The 20576-nt window shown below is 39.3% G+C and overlaps 1 protein-coding gene across 1 annotated transcript; it reads right to left on the bottom strand.

Moving 5' to 3' along the window:
- Positions 1–1701: 1701 nt before the first annotated feature.
- On the bottom strand, positions 1702–11629 carry rap2aa (RAP2A, member of RAS oncogene family a). The gene is made up of 2 exons (XM_082176317.1): positions 10852–11629; positions 1702–5226 (listed from the first exon to the last, which is right to left on the bottom strand). Exons 1-2 carry the CDS (start codon positions 11163–11165, stop codon positions 4989–4991), a joined length of 552 nt encoding a protein of 183 aa, XP_082032443.1. The 5' UTR covers positions 11166–11629; the 3' UTR covers positions 1702–4988.
- Positions 11630–20576: the final 8947 nt, after the last annotated feature.

The following is a 20576-nucleotide window of genomic DNA, read 5'->3' as shown; positions in this document are numbered from 1 at the left end:
TCATGCGTTCATGACCTCAAGGCTAGATTATTGTAGTGCTCTACTGGGTGGTTGCCCTGCACGCTTAATAAACAAACTACAGCTGGTCCAAAACGCAGCAGCTCGAGTCCTTACCAGAACCAGGAAGTATGACCATATTAGCCCGGTTCTGTCAACACTGCACTGGCTCCCTATTAAACATATATATTTATTTTACAAAGTACTAAATGGTTCATCTTCTCAGTACTCGAGCGAGCCCCTAGCATATTATAGTCACATATTATATTTGCCCAGTTGTTAAAATGTAGAATGTCAAAATCAACTGCAGGCGTGTCTTTAGTAAATCCTGACAGTAGTTTAACGCCAAAAGAGGGTTTGCGCTGTCGCAAGAGGTTAGTAAATCTGGCCTTAAATCTATTAAAACACACCTCTTTAACATAGCATACACAACACACTATCACATTTCTAAAATTCATATTTTTAAAGACGTGTTAGGCTGCATAAAGTAGGTCAACCGGAACCGGGAACACTTTCCACATCCTGATGCATCATAAGAAGAATGGCACCTACGCTAATATTACTCTTTCTGTTTATCCCGAGGTTAGTCAGCCGGATCCGGATCAGATGGAGGACCTGCACCTGGACGGCCACAAATCAGTCCTGAACGTGTAATAAAGGTGACTTGACCTAACTTAATGATTCCCAGCTTCCTCTGAGCCAAGATTTCAAGCCTCATCCTGATTTCAAGGATAGAATTATGGCCAGTGACAGAAGAAAATGCAAACATGAGCCAGATGTTTTCTGCTACATCTGTGGGTGTTTTACTACATCCAAACAGCAGCTGAAAATTACAGATTTTGTGGGGGAAAAACTTTATAACTTGTATTTATGTAAAAAAAAAAATATATATATATATATTTTTTTTCCACTCCTTTGGAGATTGTAAGGTGAGTATTTTTTTTCATTTTTTTTTTTCATTCAAGCAAAAACATTTGACTTATTTTAATAAGTGCATAAAAAAATAAAATAAACTAAAAAACATTCTTATTTGTGAAAAAGCTGTTTGAACTTGAGCATCATCATCTTAGGTAACATTAGGCCTTTTTTGTAAGCCAGCAGATGCAGGGCTGTGTGACTATATAGTAATAATGTTACAATAATACTGCCATTACAGATCCTATTGTAGAAATGTACTGTTTGCCATCAGTTTAGTAATTTAATTCACGCCTAATTTCCCCCAGACTGTTGACCTGCTCCATGTCAAATAAAATGTATTATTCATATAAAATAATAAAATAAAATGAAGAAAAATCACGAATAAAATAAAATAGCTTTTATTAGGCTAGTGATATGACTGGAGTCTTCATCTCAAGTGAATGTACATCAGTCTTTGTGTAAACCCTTAAAGTCAGTTTAGATGCAAAGCATCTGCTAAATGTTACATAACTAACTTGTATCTATCACAACCAAACAATTAAACAGCCATCAAATAAACACAACCTGCCTGATGTAAAGCAGAACCTGTCGTGTGTGTGTGCAGATATTCAAACAGCACTTCATCACACACAGCGCAGGACCCGCTTTGGTCCTTTGACAAGAACCGTAACATGTTCTTGTCAAATGTTCAGTATTTATAAAGTGGGCATACAGTATGTTTGGTTTGGACTGTGCGTGTGTAGGTATTAAAACACAGAAAACACACAGAAACTGCACTGCAATGTGTGTGAGTGTAGGACGCACTTTATTTAGGTGCCAAACAAACAAACAAACAAAAAAAGAGTGTCACCATTCAGTCATTCAGAAGAGTTGAGCACATGTCCACATTAAAAAAATATAAAATCAATACTGACTCAGAGCTCTCTAGTCAAACACATACACTCAGACACACACACAACATCCATCCATCTCCGTAATCTCTATATGTTCAGCCTCGAGATCGAAGCTCAAGCCCAGCCAGGAGGGAGCCAAGAAAAACTGGCAACCTCTGTACAAATGTATACAGTTAACCAATAACCATCATCATCAATGAGCCGTTCAACCACAGAGGAATAAGGAGAATGAGTGCAGAAAGAGAAGTAGATGCTGAAGAGACGAGTGAGAAAGGGCTGGCAAAAGAGAAAGAGACAGAAAAAGAGCCGTGTCCTACAGTGCCATATGTGATTCTTGGAGTGAAAACAGAGTTTCACTAAATTAGGAAAAGTTGAGAGTGTCCAGATGTCCAAATGTCCCCCACCCCGTCTGACCCGTCCAATCGGTGACCGGGACTTATGCTGCATTCCATTCAACTCTGAGTGTTTACATTCCTACTTGGAAAAGTGCAAAAGAAAAAGTCTCTTGAAGTTGGATTTCTAGCTTGGAAACTCACGCTTAAGGAGTGCACGATGCAGTCAGCAGGATTCACAAAGATAAACATTCAACATTTAAGCAAATAAAATGCATCAAGGAGACAAAAAGTCCAACACTGCTAATATATAAAACATGATGAATGACTCTCTCTGTTGATATACCAGTCAAACTGTAAAGCATGGTGTATTCTCCCGTTTGGTTGCTAAAAGTAGTTCTTTGTTCACTACTGTCAGCTTTGCAGTGCAACAATTGAGTTGTCATTTTGTTTCCTTGTGTCATCTTCTGAACATGTGACTTTGAATGGAAGCAGCATAAAGACAACAGCTCTGTTCCAAAATCTCCTGAGCTGCCTTAAGTTCACCTACTCGGACAGCATCCCGACTGAAACAACCTCATCAAGTAAGCATTAGATGAGTGTGATTCCATCAAGTACAACATTCCAATCAACCAATCAGATTTGAGGGATAGGTTTACAGTTTATGTCAAGTTCGGGTTCACAACCTGGGTTAGGAACTCTACATCAAGTTTTTCCCCCCCTTATTATTCCCCTCTGATTTTAGTGGTAAATTATGGGTAGGGTTCGGTTTAGGGCTAGGGATAGAGTTAAGACTAAATTGTCAGACAAGAATGTTGTTCCAGGACCAACAAAATATGTTGAACATGTCTTACTTGCCAAAATCATGGTGACCATTTACCACTGGGTGGCCGAACCCGTGCATGTGGATACACTTGTTAAACTTGATCGTATTTTTCATGAGCCCAAATATTCAAATACATAATTTCAGAGAAATGTGAAGTGCATACAGTGGATTTGGGGAGTTTGGCATTAGCATGTTGCTAAGCTAAGAACATTATACGTTGTGTGTGCAATGCATAAAAATACATAGAACACACATATTACAAAAAAAGTCACAAGTATGTTTTGAATCTCACTGTCTTACAGTACAACTCATTTCTAATGCGTTCTGTGAATGCAAGGGAAATGTGCTTTTATGTGGCCTTATGGTGCGCTATGACGGAAAGATCATATTTACGAGTTGAACGCACGAGTCGTTTTGGCATCACACCATCAAATTTGTTGATGCGGTATATGAAAACGGTTTGGTCTGTCAACACAAAATCCTTACTTTTTGCCAGCATGGTCTGAAGTAAATACGATTCGATTTTGGTGAAAAATGTACAAACAATGTAGAAGGAGTTAAAAAAAGTAGGGTTTTAAAGAAAATTAAAATGGAGGACAGGAAGTTCGGCTGAATACGGCAAAATTGGTATTTATGTTCTCGGCATGACCCAAAAAATATTTTACGATTTATTTATTTATTTAAGTTCTTTACAATAGTCTAATTTAATAAAAAATTATTAGCATTTTTGGAAATTTCATAATAACTTTTGTTCACAAGGTGGCGCTGCCCAAAAACGTTGAGTACCTTCAGAGCATGGTGCCGAAGACACACACCAAGTTTCATAACGATACACCAATGCGTTCGTAAAATATAGCATTTTACAACAAAATTCTAAATGGCTGACGCCCAAAATGGCCGATATGTGACAAATTGGGTATTGCTCGACTTGACATGCTGCACCGAATCTAAAGAGACCAGTTTTGTGATTTTATGGTGTGTTCAAGTTATGACGGAAAGATCGTATTTACGAGCGGAACGCACATGAGTGTATTCTTTGTTATTTTTCTCGTTTCGCTTCGAAACGCTTCGTTTTTACAAGTTTAAAAACCTTGTGGAGTTACTGAAGAGAAGGCCATCGTTCACTGACAAAAGTGACTTGAACCTCCTGATGTCATAAACATGACTTCACAGGAGGACACACCATTAAGCACAAAGTATACTTCAGTTTTACATTTGCGTACGGCTGAACGCACAGCCATTGAAGCTATATACGCAATTCGATAGCGTACGTGAGCACAGGTGCTCGATATACTAAAAAGTTCCCTATTTCTCTCCAGAAGTTTTGACAAGTAAAAAATGTCCTTGTACTCAGTCTGTTGTTGTTGTCATCTCCAGAAGTTTGTTTTCATTTATTCCTTTCTTTTCGACTGTGAAACAGTGGGACAGGTCAGTGTCGCCATCTTGTGGAGAAAAGAATTAGTGAAAAGAAATGTAAGGAGCAAGTGTGAAGTGAGCATCCGGAGTAACACAGTTAGAAAAATCAGAAAAGGTACGAATGCTGATAATGAAATTTACTTCACGTAAACTGTGATGAACACTTTGGCTTTAATTAGGCATCGAACCAGGTTTTGGAACAAAGCTGAAGTCACCTGACTGAAACAGAAAAGAAACTGACGATTTCCTTAATCAATGTACAATAAGAAAGTCATCATTAAATTATTATATGGCTATATGAAGCATATAGGGCTAAGAGCCCTCTTGTTCTCTCTCGCTCGCTCTCTGACCTGGTGACAAATTCAAATAAAATCATCAATACCATAAGACCAATAACATAAAAGTCCAACTCCTCTCCACTGAAGGATCCTGCTCAGACAGGAGACGTGAAACCTAAGGCAAGTGCTCTTCCTGTGGTTGAGTCAGTCAGAATTTAAAGTGACAAAAAATCCTCAGAGTCTGTAGATAGAGAATGATGGAAAACCGTCGACACTAGAAGGTCTATCAAAGCTACTGTAATGTGAGTTGTGTGTGTGTGTTGGTGGGTTATTGTATATTGCAGGAGGAGCAGCACGGGTCGTCTTTATCCGGCTGTGCCGCGTAGTCCATCTGCCGAACGATCTCGGCAAAGAGTTCGTCCACCATGGTCTTGCTCTTGGCGGAGGTCTCGATGAAGGGACAGCCCCACTCCTCCGCCAGCGCCTGGCCCTCCATCACAGACACCTCCCGCTCGCTCTCCAGATCCACCTTATTCCCCACCAGGATCACCGGGACCTTCTCGTATCTGCAAAACACACACAGTCTCCGTCAGAACCCTCAAACAGCATTAATGCCAGACCTATTTTCCAGACCTATGAAATCCCACTTCTGGAATTCCCTCATGCCGTATATCCAGGTCGCTCAAGACCACGGGAACCCTGCTTCTTACACAGAATTTCACAGTTGTTAAGGGAACAAATTAAGTATGATTTCAGCTTACATCTCGACTTTTAGCTTCTTTTAAACCACGTTTTGTATAGCTTTGAATAATTTTAAGTAGGGATGTGCATTTTTCATAAATATTGTCTAATATTTCTAAATGAAGTTTAATGAGAAAGACATTATTTTTTAATAATTAAGTTGATCAAATACAATCAACATGTTTCCATGCTCCCGCCAATGCTGGAGTTATAGTTTGCATGCTTAGGATTTATCATGGATTCACTGTATTTATGGCAAGCAAAACTCTAATAATATTTGTACTTTTCAAATAACTATGACACGTTGAATATCCTACTCTTCCTTTAGTGGGTCCCAGACGCCTGATTGAGAGGGGGACGCTCTCATTGTCCTGACGCTCTAGCAGGACAATATTTACGTTTTACATGGACACTTTTTGATTCAATCGGAATGAAATCATGATGAATCTGAACGTTGTTTTTTATGAACGATTTAAAGTTACGTGCGTTCATATGTCACACAAGCTTCAAATCAGGATTGATTGTTTAACATCCTCTGTTTCCTGCTGTTGGCGCACACTAACCATCATCCTGCCATCACTTCTGTTCTTCGTTTTAAAAAGTAGACTTAATACTTATCTATTTCGGGTCCTGATTAGAAGACGACGAGCACATGAAGCTTTGTGCCGTTCTGCTTATATTTATCAAGTCATAAAATGTCCCGCCCCAAAACAAGGCGTCTGTGTATAAAAGTCTGAAGCCAAGACTGGCGTTGTCCCGCTCCACTTTACAGGCGATGAGTGGAAGGAGAACTTTAGACTGACACGACAGTCATTAATGACACTTTACTCAACAACAACAGCTCGTTTTGTGCATCATTGCGCCATTTAACGTCATTGCACATGCAGTACTTTGGTTTTCAATCCGATCAATTGTTTACATGTCCTATCCAACGGGTAATACAAGGTTTAAAGCTACACTGTGTAATTTTTTAAGTTGATTCTTAGCAAAAAACACTTTGTTCTTTCAAAATGATATGTGCTCATTAATGTGTAATTGGTGAGGTCGACTAACATTTGCAATTTGCAAAGCGAAATAAAATGGACCGAAAATTGCCTGTTGAATATTATTGGTTGTATTTTTAAACAGTTTGAATATTTTGGAAGTGAAATATGAAAGGTGAATATGGATTATTGCATTTTTAATAATGAAAAGGTGTTTGAAATGTTTTTAATTGAAATATTCACAGCTTAAATATTCAACCATGTTGAATTTCAGCCCATAAAAATGTAAGCACTAAAAATACAATGCATTAAAATGCAAGCATGGTTAATGCAATGCCTATTTTTTTTCAAGTAGTGCAATTCAACAGGCTTTTTATTTCAAAAACATTTGACATTATTCTACTTCCATACAACTAATCAAGTATTCTCGTAAGCGTAGAATCTGCCATTTAGAATACATATGAGCGAGTCGCTCGAATGGCGGCAGCCATGTTGCGCCTCCATCTTGAAAATACATTAGCCAAAGAGGGACATACCTGGAAATTCAAGCTTCGCCTTTCGCATTTTGACACTCAGTGGCACCGTGACGAATGGCGAGGGGGAGATTACTCGCGACTGCCGGCAGATTTGAAATAATACGGCCACCATAGGAGTTAAAACGCCCTTGGAATGGGAGGGGCTAGAAATTAATATTCAGTTGGTAGTCATAAACAATTTCACCGCTAGATGGGAGAAAATCCTACACAGTGTAGCTTTAAACCAGCCCTTTAATCCGAATGAAATTTCGATCGGATTTGGCAAATGCCTTCCGACTGGCGTGGGTTAGGCTACATGTGACTTTTTTATGCCAACTGTGCCACTTGTCTGATTACAAACAGATTATTAGGGTGCCGGATCCATGTAAACACAGCTAATGACACACTGAATTTACTTCATGAAATACTGTTTTAATGAAAATTTGTGTCTTATATTGTTCCCATGTTTGATAAAGGCAATGAGACGTGCAAGGCCAAACTGTCTATTATTATATCACTATACAGTACTTTTTGCTTAATTATCTCAACTGTATCAGAATCTATCATATGATTAGTCTCTTCAGGGCAGACATTTTAAAATAACTCCAGGAACTGCATTGTTCAGCTTTCCCCTTCAGCAAAAGAATGTCTTTACCCATAACCACTAACCATGCAGCGGCCCATGGCTTGAGGAGGGTGGGGTTACTGAAGCCACACCCCTTACAAACACTCCCTGTTATTAGCAAACCACTAATGGCATCACAGTTTTAAAAGTACTTCCAGAATGACAGCCTAGATGGCCCTTGATTCTCACCATTTGTGGGTGGCATGACCAAAAAACAGGGGTCACATGACGTCTGTCCAGACGGGCTAAACATAACCATTTTTACATTTTCTGAAGAAAATGTGTGTGTTGCTGGCCACTGCAAATCTTGGGTGTTGTGGGTGTTATCCAGGTCAAGTCAGAAAAAGCCAGCCTCCAAATCTCCACAATATTCTGGTCTGTAAATATCATGCTGGTTTTATCATCCAGCAAGCAAATTCAACTACACTTGTCATCAACAAGCTGCATTATCTGAAGTATCACTGAAGTTTGTAGTTCACCTGGTATGAGCAATAATAACATTTACACTTGCTTTTTAGAGTCATTTGTTTTAGTCTTTCATTTCTGTTACATATTTAAATGGCACTAAACCCTCTTTTTCTGTTCTCTCTCTCGTCCTTCAAGAACAAACAGCACTGTGACAGACATCTCTTCTTCCCGCTATCTCTACCTCATTATGCATCGCTTCTACTGTGTTAAACATTTATGCCATTCAATTATTTAATATTTTCTGAGGCATCTGCGTGAGAGTGCAGATCTATATTATTTGCGTGGGAATGTGTGCTAGAGATGATGTTGTTTGCAGGTCTGAATAAATATATTTCTGGTTCAGGTTGACTGTGAGACTGTGAGAGAGTGGGAGTTACATGAGCATTTCCAGCCAATTCTTTTATTAGGGGCCAAGAACTGAAGGTGCGTAGGCACTTACTGTATCCATTGCCTATCCTATATTCTTCTTCTTCCGCTTCTTCCACTCTTGGACATATATGGCAGCCCATAAAACCGCTTGAGGGAAAGTTATGAAACTTGGCACACAGATAGAGGACAGTCTGATCTGTCATCATATCCAATTTGGACTCTCTAACTCAATCCATTTAGCGCAAACTGTCCAAAGTTGCACTCACAGTTATGCTAATAACTTTTGAACAAAGGGCTAGAAACTAAATTTTAATTATTTTATTTTTTTCTTACTATACCTAGGCTGTTCCTCTGATTTTCATGAAAATTGAACCAGAACATCTTCAGATCATGCTGACAAAAGGTTATGGAATTCAAGTTGATTAGTCAAACCGTTCTCTAACAATGCGCAAACAAATTCAGCGAAGAGCACGCCAAAATGCACGTGAAGCAATATCTCCCCAACGCTTTAGCGAATTCGGACCAAACTTGGTGTGTGTTATGACAACCATGACCCGAGGCAACCTGCACACTTTTGGCACAGTGCCACCTAGTGGTCAGGAGATATGAGAAATGTCAAATCTGAATAGTTTGGGCCAAAATCACAAAACTGGTCTCCAGATTCAGTACACCATGCCGACAATACGCACTTTTCCCATATCGATCATTTTGGCCATCAGCCATTTTGAATTTCAAAAAAATACTATATTTTAAGCACAAACTGGAGTAACGTTATGAAACTCGTAATGTGTCTTCGGCACCATGCTCTGAAGGTACTCAAAAACTTCAGACAGCGCCACCTTGTGGTCAAAAGTTATAATGAAATTTCCAAAAATGCTAAAAACTTTTTATTAAAAGTAACCTATTCTAATTTAACAGGTCTTAATATATTTTTGTGGGGTCATGCCGAGAACATAGACACCAATTTTGCCATAGTCGGCCAAACTTCAGAGTCCGTCATTTAGATTTTCTTTAAAAACCTACTTTTTTTAAACTTCGCCAAGACCATTGGTCAGATTTTTACCATAATCAAATTGTATCATCTTCAGTCAATTCCGGCAAAAAGTTGTGGATTTTGTGTTGATAGACGAAACCGTTTTCATATACCGCATCAACTAAGTTGATGGCATGATGATGCCAAAACGTCTGAAATCTGCAATGCTTTGGCATTTTGACACCAAACTTCCCATTTGTCATTGTCACTCTGACCACACCACATACATTTGGTCAGAGCGCCACCTATTGGTCAAAAGTAATAAACTACTGAATAATATTACTAGTGAGTGTATTTGTGATTTTTCAGCAATTTTGCCTGAGATAATCTTAATATTCATTTTGGTCACTGTTGCAGTTGGTCTGAAACTCTCAGCTATGCAGTCATGACTTATGTTCTTTCTGCTTGGCCCCTCAATTTCAGCTTGCAGCTATAATTATTAATGTCTTTTCTTCATAGACTGTCCCCGATAAGTAATGTTATTGTTAATGGATTGCTTCTGATTTTTTTTTCAATTGGGAACCAACCCTAAGGAATACTAATGGCATCCAGAAAGAATCTACTGAGGATGTAATAGGAAAATTCCAATTGTTTCAATGGGATCTTAATTGATCCTTAGAGAATTATTATATTAAATTTAAAAAAAAGAATATGAATACAAATAATCGTTAGTGACAGCCCTAGAAGCAAGATAGAGAAAACACATTTTATATTTGCAAAATGCATTTGTAAAAGCACAATAAAGTTATTGGATAGCATTTCAGAAATAAAAACATTTTAGCATTTTTAATACACCCACAGAAACACTAAATTTCCCATTTTCGGAAAAATATTAAATAAACAAACAAAAATAGCATTTTCAGGGTGTTTCTCAGATGCTCTTCTGTTCTTCTCCACTTATGTGTTATTAGGGGAGGGATTGCCTCACTCCAGAAGGCATCTGATTGGACAAATAAAGATTACACCCTTGAGTGCAAGATGAATCATCAGTATTTCAGCCCGTTTTGCCAGAAGTGAAAAGCGTGTATCTGCTAAAAGCTAATATTATCAACTCTTCTAAATACATGTGCATTCCTCAAAGCACATGGACTAAAAGCTACTGATGACACTGCGAGGCTATTTTAATTTCAAACACTTTCAACAACATCACAAACATTCATCACTAAATCATTCAATTGTTTGCTAAACACATGAGACCAGCATATAGCCTAGCCAATGATTTGTTCCTTTGTGAAGTGTATGGCATCACTTAAATATGAATCTTTCATGCACACAGCACTTGGATCAAACACATCAAGGCTCGAGCAACAGGCCTGTAAAGGCCCAACAACACTCCACAAGAGATCAATACCATTACACATGCATGCAACTTAGAAGATATTTTCATATAATATGCACTTTAATATAATATGCAATAGAAATGACATGTCATCAACAGCACAGGCCTCATTTCTGACCTCTTGACTCGGATGATCTGGTCTCTCATGGGTTTGATGTCCTGGAAGCTCTGCTGGTTCACCAGACTGTAGACCAGAATGAAGCCCTGTCCGTTTTTGATGTACAGGTCCCGCATGGACGCGAACTGCTCCGTGCCTGCCGTGTCCAGGATCTCCAGCACCGACGGAGAAGAGTCCACCTCGATCTCCTTACGGTAGAAATCCTCGATGGTCGGGTCGTACTTCTCAATAAACGTCCCGGTGACGAACTGCACGGTGAGGGCGGATTTACCGACCCCGCCGCTCCCGAGGACCACCACTTTATACTCGCGCATCTCTGAACAGACTGAACAATCCAAATACACTCACACGACGGCACTGATGTTCATGTTCGGGGCGTTTAAACGAGCCTTGAGCTTCCCGCAGCAGCGCTTCATGATCACGGGCATCGTTCACAACGGGGGACGCTTGAATACGGGCTATCAGCAATAACTTGTGCTTTTCATCTGCTCAGCTCACCATCCTATAGAAGTAAACGAAGACTGCATGGAGAAGCTCAGCTGACTGCCTCCGGGATCGGCGGATTGAAACACAGCCCGTTAGAATCCGCTCATTTGGGGCGCATATTCGTTGTTCCCGTCTGTGTCTGCTCTCTCCGGTCTTCATTAATACTCTAACACAGCGCCATGCTCACGGGTGGGGATCCCGAGCCTCCAACGCGCCGCTCTTGTGACTGTGCGGTCCGACTCGTGGAGGCGAACCGGTTCTTTCGAGCGAGGAACCGGTTCAAGGACGACTCACCGATTCTTTTACACTGTGACGTAATTAGGTCATAGAATTTTAGGGGTAGTCTTGTTTTGCCTTTTTTATTCACAAGGGCAAATTTCTCAACACTTTGCATAGATTTGATGTCTTGATGTCCCACACTGTAAAATCTCTAAATAATAACGCACATTTATTTATTAAGATCTTAATGTTCTTACAGATTGAGTTTCTTTATTTTTTATCTCTTTGTACTTTGCTTTTCTTTGTAATAAATAACAACAATAATAATGCAGTAATAATAATATTAAAATAGGGGTAGCCACTGCGTAATATAGTTTACACATCTCCTAATTGTAATATTTGTATATATTTCTGTATTTTTGAACATATACACTGGAAAGGCCATGGTTTCTCCCTGAAACATACTGCATTTCTAACTAAATAAGAGAAGTACATACTAAGATACTGCACATTCAACAAGCTCCCAAATTGATACTTTTGCTCAGTGCAAAAGTATCAATGCAATCATATTCATTAATTTTTGGGAGAATTTGTGTAATCTATCTCCTTTCCTAAAATGTAATGTAAAATTTTCGCTGAAAAAAAATAAAAGCTATTTATCTTTCTGACAGTAATACTGTTCAACTTATTGCAAATTTCTCTTTTTTTACATTGCCATTTTTTATTCACAATTAATACTGAACTAGATTTCATGCTTCATTTTTCTTGCAGAAATTTTCCATACTGTAAATCACCTAAATTCATAAATAAGAATAACACACACACACACACACACACGTTCGCTTCACTATATCTCTTGGCTGAAAAGTTCATTGCTAGGATTGATTCAGTCCAATTTGTAAAGGGATGGTCAGACCGGTTGTGAACCGGTTTAAATGATTCATTTAGAGGATCCGACTCTATGGGGCGATTCGCTCGTGAACCAGACATTTTTACGCCTCTTCCAGCTCGGCTTCCGTACATACGGCGAAGACAGACGGCTCTCGTCGGTTAACGGACCCGTGAGGTGTCCAATAGCCGCACGGCTTCCTGAAACCGTTACCGCGCCCACAACACCGCACAGACCAAAGCTGTTTCCGCTTGAGTCAAAACTAGCCGGTTGTCGCTGACGTAAGGAAATACTGGGCGAAGAGCCCCAATAGTGGAGGCTGCGCGCGCACTCCACCAAGCGCTGGACGAGAATGCGTGGATGTTGTTGCTATGGAAACTCGCAGTATACAATGAACACGTAGGTGGATACCATAGACTGGTGGATATACACTCGTCAATACAGGTTTCACTGACACCCAGTGTTAGTAGGCTAATGATTATATGTTATCTGTATAGGTAATCAGATTCCAATAGTTAAGTAGGCGACTTGTAAAAAATTATATGATTAATAAGGTATGACAACATTTATTGTTACATTGCTTTAACTAATAAAAGTTGAGCTATTTTCAACTTATACAAGATACAAATTGTATAGGTTGAAATGATTTATACATCCAAGTTGATTGTCCTTAAACATTTAAGGCAGCAACTTTCTTTTTTTTACAGTGAGATTAGGCCTATATTACATTTTAAAATGTTCTTTTAAAATCTCCCTAATCCTTTTTTAGTTTTAGTTTATATTTTAATTTTCCTGTAAGTTGTTTGTGTACTCTGCATAAAAAATGTACACGGATGTGCTTGTGATATTGTGATCAAATGAGAAACAAACCCAAATAAATGATTGTGTTTGATTAAGTGTTTTATTTCTCCTTGTATTTTTTAATCATTATGGCACAAAAGAATCTTATTCAAGTCTATGTAGGGTGACCAGATGAGATGGGGGATGGGGATGGGGATGGGGATGGGGATGGGGATGGGGATGGGGATGGGGGGGGGGGGGGGTGCTTTGGTGGGGTAGGCCTACTATGATATTAGACTACATAGGATCATTTCAAACCTGAACCAAACATTTTAATTCAAAGGTCAGCAGTCTGTCATTAGTCTTTAGTCTGCCACAAAAATAAAAAAATAAAAAATTCAAATCATGAACTCAAATGTCATTGTGAAAAAAAACAAAAAAACAATGATTGTTGTAACAGTGCGTAAATCAGACCTTTCTGGCTATAGCCTAATGCTAATAAACCTTATGCCAAAATTGTTATTAAATCAATCACTCTTTACGACTGGCTGCCTGCACATTCACTGTCCTCACGGCTGCTGCAACTTGCGCTCGCTTATCAATGCATATAAATCCGTGCCTATGGTATCTTTTAGAACTTCAAAAAAAGAAAAAAAGATGCTGCAGCCAATGAGCAGCCGGCCGGGGCTGCAGGACGACTTAACCTCCACGGGCAGTTTTTAATGTTTTATCAGACAATAACTACTCAATATTTTGCTTTAGTATAATTTTCGGGACAATTAGGGCCAGATTCGGAATTCGGGACAACAGCTTAGATTTCGGGACTGTCCCGAATTTATCGGGACGTCTGGTCACCTTAAGTCTATGTGATAAATGAGTTAGTAATCTATAAAAGTAGTCAGAATACATTACTTAAAATGTATAATTGAATAGATTACGTTACTAAACATTTTATCATGTAATTTGTAATCAGTAACGATTACAATTTTGACGCGGCACAACAGATATTTACTCACTCATCAATGTCAGTTCCAAAACAGTGGACCAATCAGAAGCCCCCGGAGGCGGGGCAAGCGTTGCTAGCTTTTGTTTACTGTAGCAAGTTGGCATGGCAACTGTTTTATTTGATGGCGTCAGAGGATGGGATGAATCATAGACTGAAAAAATAAAATATGGACGAAGCACATTCACCCTCTTCCATTGTAGAGAACTAAAGCCGCCAATGTCCAAACATAGCGCTGACATGTCCGAGTCTGTGCGGTAATGAACTCGGAGTCCGAGTCTGTGCAGTAGTGATCATTAAAAGTTGAACTGCGGTATCAAGGCCCCGCCCTCACTCAGCATAATCAGTTATTAGCCTACAGCAGAACTCATGTCTGTGTGAAATAAACAGTTATGGAAATGTAGAAATTAAAGTTGAAGCTCCAATCACCTCCAATGTTGTTTGTTTATTTTAGAATTAATTAAAGTGTGTGAAAAATGTGCCCGCCTCCTTCCCTTATCAACGAACCTTGTTACAAAGTGTAATTTGATTGTTTAGTTTCTCTTACGTCCCATTAGATTGCATGGAGAGGGCGGGGTTTATGACGTATACTGAGACCAGCCACCTGGGGGCGATCGAAACGTTTAGGATGAACCCAGACAGATCTCTCTCTCTCTCTGTCCTCTGAGCAGCGACACTCAAGTTTAAATAAGCGATAATTATTGTATAACAATTCTTTGGATTCAACATTTTCTTTATGAATTTGCTGTCATAATTTAAAATGGCTTTGTAAAAAGATACAATTCAGATTAAGCTAATAAAATGTTCATCATCTATAGCGAAATGAGACGCAGATGATTCAGTTTCATCACCAGCAAGAGTAAAATCCCAGTGCAAAACCACAAATCAAACAAAAGAGATTTTACATCACACAGTTAATCACTGTGAAAGTTATAATACTCAATATGTTAATGTATTAAGGCTTTGTGTAGCATGAAACACACAATTCTTTCCATTGTTCACTTTCCACTCAACTGTATTTTAAAGTTTATGTGAAACAGGTTTCTAGGTAATCAGCAAAGCAAGTAATTTGCTGATGGTTGTAAAATAATTTGATTGTCTTACATTTAGACTTTTTAAAAAGTAAGAACATGTTAAATGAATGGGGAAAAACACTAAACAGGACAGACACAAGTAAAAACATAAAAACGATCAAACTCCCCACACAATTTTGAAACCTGGCATCCTGATTATTTAAAGCAACACACACACACACACACACACACACACACACACACACACACACACACACACACACACACACACACACACACACACACACACACACACACAAATGCAGGGTTGTTTCACCTCATGTTTAGATCACATATGGACAAACACAACCGACAGTTTAAACATTTTAATTAAAAGGGTTTGTCTATATTTGACCCAAACATGGGTTGATGCAACCCAGCATTTTTTTTTTAGAGTGAATTAACTCAAAGATCCCTGTTGGCCTCACCAAAGGTCGATACTCCAAGAGAAAGGCCATGGATTAATATATCAAAGAAGGCCTGGAACAAGACTTTACTCAACCTTCCACCTCTCCTGCCACTTCAAGCTTCTTCTTCGTGGCCAAAAAGTATGGAGTCCACTGACTACAGGGCTTTCAACGATCAAACCATCCTCTTCCCCCGGTCCCATCAGCCCAAGAACAACTGAGAGTCGCCCGCATCTTTAACAAACTGGATTTATAATCTCATCCAAATTAGGTAATGAACGGAAGACCGCCTTCGTAACACCGTCAGGCCACTGTAAGTCCCAGGTTATGCCGAACGGGCCGGCTGCACCATCTGTGTTCCAGGCTTTCATGGATAAGGTTTTCCGAGACATGCTACAGCAAATCTGTGTCATCTACACGGATGACATTCTCATCTATTCTCTGATTCTGGCTGATCACGACAGGCATGTTTGCGCAGGTCCTTTAATAAGTCAGGGAGTCCCATCTTTACCTGACGTTGGAAAAGTGTGAATCCCATCGTCCCTCCATTCAATTCCTCGGCTACATAACTGATGGACCTGGCCTTCAGATTGACCAGGGGAAAGTCACTGCCATTAAAGGGATACTTCAGGATTTAGCATTAAGCTTTGTATTAGTAGAAAACCTGTAGTATTTTCGAATTACCATGCTTTCCACCCTCATATCCCCCTGAGACGGGAAAAAAAAATCCTCAGATGACGCAAAAATCGTCACCTTTTGTTTCAATCTAACTGAATTCATTCCGATTGGTTAATCTGAATGTAGTGTTTACATGAACGCTAAACAAGTGATCGGTTGATGTGCGTTTTAACATTGCTAAGAAAATTCCCGCTCCTCGGTGAGAGATACGAGACCAGTGTGTCTCACAGGTGCCAGTCATCAATGATCACGCCACCGGCCTCGCGCCGTTCTCCCGCGGCCGTCAGCCTCGTCCTGCTCGCCACAGTAAACATGATGAATGGCGACTGTAGAACGCAAAAGCCGAATCCTGGACATTTTGGGCGATCTCGAAATCCCGGGCAAACTCATCACGGAGTCTCACTAGTAGCCTAGTGTTGTTGTTTAACTACGCACTCTTGCCGGTAGGCGTGGCTTGGGAGTGGCCTCATAGAGCAGCGAAGCAAGTGCATTCTGGGAGTTGTTGTCTTTCATCCACATGAGCCAAAAATACATTTTCTGGCTTTTCTCAGTCTAGAAAGCTCCAAATTAAAAAATAATTTCACATCTCTTCTACATAAATGACCCATTTTAAATACACATTCATCTTTCCAGAGGTGAAGTATCCCTTTAAGGGCTGGCCACAACCCACCTCCGTTAAGGAATTACAATGCTTCCTACACTGTAAAAAAAAATTACATCCCCAAGTCAAAAATTTCTAGTGACTGATCACATCCAAATTTTTCAATTAGTCTGACGTATTATTTCTCATTGAGCCAATGTTAACAGACTATTGCAACAAGAATTGCACTTGGGCCAATTAAAAAATTTAGATGTGACCAGTCACTAGAAAATTTTGACTTGGAGAGGTTAGACATTTTTACAGTGTAGGATTTGCCAAATTCTTTTGAAAGTTTATCGCCAATTTCCGTCAAATCGCAGCACCATTAGCCACACTTTCTCGGTAATCGGCCCAAGTCTTTCCAACAGCTGAAGAATGCCTTCTGTACTGCTCCCATCCTCAAACATCCCGATCCCGAACTCCCCTTTAAAGCATAACTTCTTTAAAGCACGACAGATTAAAATTAAATCTAAAATTAAAACACGATTTAAAGTGTACTCTAAAGAGACACATATAATTTGACATAGGCCTATCACCAGGTGCACATAAGTGTGTTAAGAAACACACGTGCTAGACGGACGTGTTTGACTGTTACACTCGGGTCTTGCATCTTTTTTCAGCGTCTCGCACACGAACGCCACGTTTTTAAGGCCCTGTGTCAAGTTAAAAGATTCTCTTTGTTTCTCAGTGTTTCTCTTTAAGTGCACTTAAATGCCTTTTATTTAATTGATATTTTATTTTCTGTAGGTACAGTTTTTAAAAAGATTTAAAGCACAGTAAAAGTACACATGCCATTCAATAAAGCACACGTATTTTTTCACAAGAGAGTGTTAAAATGTCTGGGAGCAAAGAAAGCTTGTTTTTTATATGATAAATTACCTTTGGAAGCACTGCTCATTTTCTTATGTCATTGGTGTTTACATGCCCACATAATTAGTGCTTACTGTGTTTTGCATGGGCCATTAGTCTTGAGGCAAATGTATAAATGGAAATATGTCCAGACAATGGCTGACAGCGAGTGGTAACAATTTCAACCTGGGAGGACTGTAGTTTATGAACAGGGTGAAGGGTTTTGACCTGAAATACTTCACGCTAAAGTGGCACAACTGTTAAGTGAATCCGCCTCTGATGGACTGCAGCAATTTCAGCCCAAGACTAGTGAAGGGTGGATGGTGAAGTACCGTGTCGACGGATGTCTCCAGTGTGGCTTCAGTACTATGGCTCTGGATTGATTATGCAAACAGCATGTAGCAGCAGGCCAAGAGTTTATCACACAGCAAGCAGGAGCATCGTGTAAAGGAACAAGCAACAAAAGAAGCAAAAAGAAAATAATCTGAGCAGAGAACTAGCAAAATGGTGCAAAATATTTTACTGAGCTTTTACATCCAATAAAAGTGTAATAAGAAACAACATATTATCATGTAATTATAATCATTTATCCATCATCTGGAGAAATATAGCACAGACAGTGGACAAATGGAGTATTGTCACGGAGTCAGCCACACCGTCACAGCATCACCAGGACCCGTGCAGTACTGACTCGCTACACCTGCACGCCCTCATCAACACACACTTTATATGCCCTGTTCACCTTTCACTCCTCGTCTGGTCTCGTTGCAGTATACACTGCTTTATGTCAGACTCCTCACCAGTCTACTCACCCGAGATCGTCTCGTCCTGTATCCAGTCTCCTGTCCATCCCTATCCTCTCAGCATCATCTGGTTCCCGTTGTTCCTCCACCACTCTGCTTTTAATACACACCTAAGCCTGTCTGTCTCCTCCTGTGTTTGTGACAAGTATATTTTGAAAGGCTACGCGTCCAACAATAAATAAAGTATTTCTAGGGCTTAATTCCCCAAAATGTACAATATAAATTGCCATGAGATTGTGTTTAAAAAAACAATACCCACAAAGACATCGACCAAGTTAATAAATATACAAACAATAAAAAAAACTAAGTTTATAGGCTAATGAAATTTTGTGCTACACACAAGAGTGTTTCAAGGACAAAAACTTCACAAAAGTCTTGAAATATCTGACTGTAAATATAACTGTAGTATAAGCAGAATAATAGACCATTAATTGCAATTAAATGCTATTCATTTATCAGAAAATAATGTTGTGGCCGCAGTAGCCTACCACAAGTTGTGCATTATTTTTCTAACAATTCAACGACTCGTCGATGTAATGTGTATGTTCTGTTTCTGTTCAGTTTCTGTTTGCCTATTGTAGCAAGGTTAGATGTTGTGGGAAGAAGGAGGCGGGAACCGGCGAACATTCAAAGACTTTAATAAACTTAAAATAAACAAATACAAAACAAAAGTAAAGGCAGCAGTCCCTCACAGACGACTGCTGCCACATAGAAACAAAACATCAAATAACTCCAGGCCTGGCCTCTCTCGTCCTGCACCGTCGGCGCTCCTCCGTGAGAGATACGAGACCGGTGCGTCGCGCAGGTGTCGCTCATTATCAATCACACCAACGTCCTGCTAGCCACATACCGCCATCACCCCTGGCAGGCCGGGGGGTACCCACGAGTCCTGCTCGCCACACCTATGTTCTCTGTATGTTAGTACACTAGTTAGTCTCCTAGGTGGTTCATTTGTTCCCCACTGCTGTTCGGTTTCTACTTTGATTTCCCAGTTTGTATATATGCCCTGAGCTCTCCTTATGATGGGGCCACACCAAAAGATATTTAAAATCATATAAGATTTTCAAAATGCGAGATACCACAAACATGTGGACAAAAAATCCTAGATTTAATAGTTTTGCTCTTTTAGTGTTTGGTTTGCCGCGATGTGAAGAAGACAACACACCACCAGTGGTGGAAAGAGTACTGAAAAAACATGAAGACTTCAGATGCAAAAGCCTCTAAGTGCCATCTGAAATTTTCTTCTAGAATGATCATTTTTATCAAGCTTGTATGTTTATCTTCAGTTATTTCACGTTAATGGCAATGAAAATGACCTATTAATTGTAATTAAAGTGAAATTACTGAACCTAAATATACGAGCTTGATAAAAATGCTCATTTTAGAAGAAAATTTCAGATGGCACTTAGAGACTTTTGCATCTGAACTCTTCATTATACTCAAGTAAAAGTACCATTACATTCCAAAAAATGTAGTGTGAGTAGAGTAAAAAGTACTTGTCCAAAAAACTACTTGAGTAAGAGTAAAAAAGTAGCTTATTTAACAGTACTCATGAGTAGTGAGTAGTGAGTACTGAGCTGCGGATTCTACCCCATTATAATAAACACTGTACACTACAATAAATGAATTAAAAGAGCATTGTACATACTGTAATTCACATTATCTTTTGTTCTTTGTCAGAAAGATTGAACAATATCTATCATCCATCTTTTTTAAAAGGCATCAAAACAGTACACTCATCACCATAAATCATATTGTTTAAAAAAGAAATACATTTAAAATTAGGCGCAAGGCCACTGAGCCTGAGCATGCTATCGTTGCACATAAAATATCAATGTTCATAAGTGTGCAAAGAATTTAAAAAAACCTTTAGAAACTCATACGATAGTTCAGCGTCA

This window comes from Leuciscus leuciscus (genome assembly GCF_965113295.1).
Source record: "Leuciscus leuciscus genome assembly, chromosome: 7".
In the NCBI taxonomy this organism is placed as follows: domain Eukaryota; kingdom Metazoa; phylum Chordata; class Actinopteri; order Cypriniformes; family Leuciscidae; genus Leuciscus; species Leuciscus leuciscus.
This window is presented reverse-complemented; position numbering and strand designations above follow the sequence as displayed.

Bases quoted from the DNA above. Each gene is read 5' to 3' on its own strand.
- rap2aa (XM_082176317.1), bottom strand. From the start codon at position 11,165: ATGCGCGAGTATAAAGTGGTGGTCCTCGGGAGCGGCGGGGTCGGTAAA. The intron at 5,227-10,851 runs GTCAGAAATGAG...TGTGTTTTGCAG, and splicing joins CAGATCATCCGAGTCAAGAG to ATACGAGAAGGTCCCGGTGA.